The 2,320-nt window shown below is 38.9% G+C and overlaps 1 protein-coding gene across 1 annotated transcript; it reads left to right on the forward strand.

Annotated features, from left to right (window-relative positions):
• The first annotated feature begins 808 nt into the window (after nt 1-808).
• LOC139875673 (uncharacterized) lies at nt 809-1,378 on the forward strand. Its single transcript, XM_071862987.1, has one exon. The coding sequence runs from the start codon at nt 809-811 to the stop codon at nt 1,376-1,378; it is 570 nt and encodes a 189-aa protein (XP_071719088.1).
• The last annotated feature ends 942 nt before the right edge of the window (nt 1,379-2,320 follow it).

Genomic DNA, 2,320 nt, shown 5'->3' on the forward strand with positions numbered 1-2,320 from the left:
CGGTTTTGGTTTCCATAAGACTATGATAGGATGGATAATGAAAAGTGTGACCACTACCTCATTTTCGATTAATATTAATGGAGAGCTTCACGGTTACTTCAAGGGAAAAAGGGTATTGAGGCAAGGCGATCTTATGCCTCCTTATTTATTCACGTTGGTGATGGAATGCTTAACTTTGATGATTAAGCGTAACATCCGAAATGCAGAATCATTCATGTATCATCCTAAATGTGAATCGCAAGAGATTGTTAATGTGTGTTTTGCTGATGATCTTTTCTTTTTTACTCGTCTAGTATAGATTCAGTGAAGGTGATCTCAGAAGCGCTAGAAGAGTTTAAACGTTCTCAGGGTTGGTTCCAAGTCTCCTGAAGAGTACAGCTTTTTTCTCGAATGTATCAAGGGATTTGAAGAACTCAATCCTTTCATCGATGCCGTTTGTGGAAGGCTCGTTACCAGTTAGGTATTTGGGTGTCCCGTTGGTGTCTTCCCGGCTTTACCATAAGGATTGTAAATCACTTGTGGATGGCGTGAAGGCAAAGATTGGTGACTGGAAAAATAAGTTTTTGTCCTATGCTGGAAGAGTTCAATTAATTTCATCGGTCCTCTCATCCAGACAGGTGTATTGGTCATCGGTATTTATATTACCTGAAGCCATCATCAAAGAGATCGAGAAACTCCTTCGTGGATTTTTGTGGTGTCAAGGGGAGATGAAAAAGGGAAGGCGAAAGTCAAGTGGAAAGATGTTTGTCTTCCTAAAAATGAAGGTGGTTTGGGCATTAAGAGTTTGAAAAATTAGAATGTAGCACTTATGGCATATCATGTATGGTGTTTGATCACTCGGAAGCAGTCTTTGTGGGTTCGGTGGATTCACTCTTATCGTCTCGTTGATAAAAGTTTTTGGAAGGTGGATATTCCTGCTACTGCTTCTTATAGTTGGAGGAAGATCTTGAATATGCGAGGTATGATTAGGCCTTTTATCATTCATAAAGTTGGTAATGGTGCTAATACTTCAGCATGGTACGATTCATGGACGGACTATGATAATCTTTCTGATTTTATTTCCCATCGTGAGATAGTTCGAGCTGGGTTTTCAAATGTATCTAGAGTTGCTGAGCTAATTTTCAATAATGCGTGGAACTGGCCTGTTTGTTGGTCTGCTCGCCTTCCCATGCACTTAAATATTAATCCTCCTGACCCAAATACAGAAGATGTTGTGTGTTGGAAAAATGCAGAGGGTGATCTAGTTGAGTTTTCTACTAGAGTGGCTTGGGATTCGTTAAGGCCAAGAGCTGAAGTTGTGATGTGGTATCCAATTATTTGGTTCCCCCAACAGGTCCCTTGTCACGACCTCCAGATAGGGCCTAGAAGAATAACGTGACTAATTATATCAAATCACAGTTGTATAAACGAGAACGACTCTACATGAGATGTTTTGTTGAGTTTTGCAGCGGAAGATAAATATGTCTTTAATTGATATGATATGTAATGAAGACTCCAAGCATAGCAAGCAATCATCATCAAAGCAGTAGATATACAGCGGAAACAATATTTAAGTACCTGAGAGTAAACATGCTTAAAAAGTCAACACGAGGTTGAGTGAGTTCATAGGTTTGTCATAAATAATGATTACAGTAATAATGTAAGACCACAAGATTTGTCTTCATAAGTAGATCACTCAGATCCAGTCAAGTTGATCTCCCGCAGGATCAAAAAGTTATGCCAGTGCGTGATATTTAGACTAAACGTTGTTTGTCCCGTGACAAGTTGTTCTGTCCTTGTCGTTTAATTTCATTATCAAGTAATACAAAGACTTAGTCAAATATATCGGGGACGTTACTCCAGGTAGGCCTATCCCCATTAATTAAGAATGCCGCAGCAATTAAAAATATCACTGTAGGGACTTAGTCGGACATAGTCGGGTATAGCATAGTTTAACAGTTGGTACTGATATTTAGACTAGACTTTCAAGTTTACCCCGTACAAGTTATCGTTTATACTTGTCAGTTGGGGACTTGCTGGTCATAGCCCAACATATCACAGTTTAATGGTTGGTACTGATATTTAGACTAGACTTTCAAGTTTGCCCCGTACAAGTTATCGTTTATACTTGTCAGTTGGGGACTTCCTGGTCATAGCCCAACATATCACAGTTTAATATTTGATACGTGTAAAACAGTTATAAAAGTTGCGCATGTATTCTCAGCCCAAAAATATATAAAAAGGGAGCAGATGAACTCACATTAAATAGCAGTTGAAGTATTCCACGCAAGAAGGAAAGTAAAGCAAGTAAGTGATCTGGATATCAACCTTGAGGTATAAC

This window comes from Rutidosis leptorrhynchoides, chromosome 11 (assembly GCF_046630445.1).
Source record: "Rutidosis leptorrhynchoides isolate AG116_Rl617_1_P2 chromosome 11, CSIRO_AGI_Rlap_v1, whole genome shotgun sequence".
Lineage (NCBI taxonomy): Eukaryota > Viridiplantae > Streptophyta > Magnoliopsida > Asterales > Asteraceae > Rutidosis > Rutidosis leptorrhynchoides.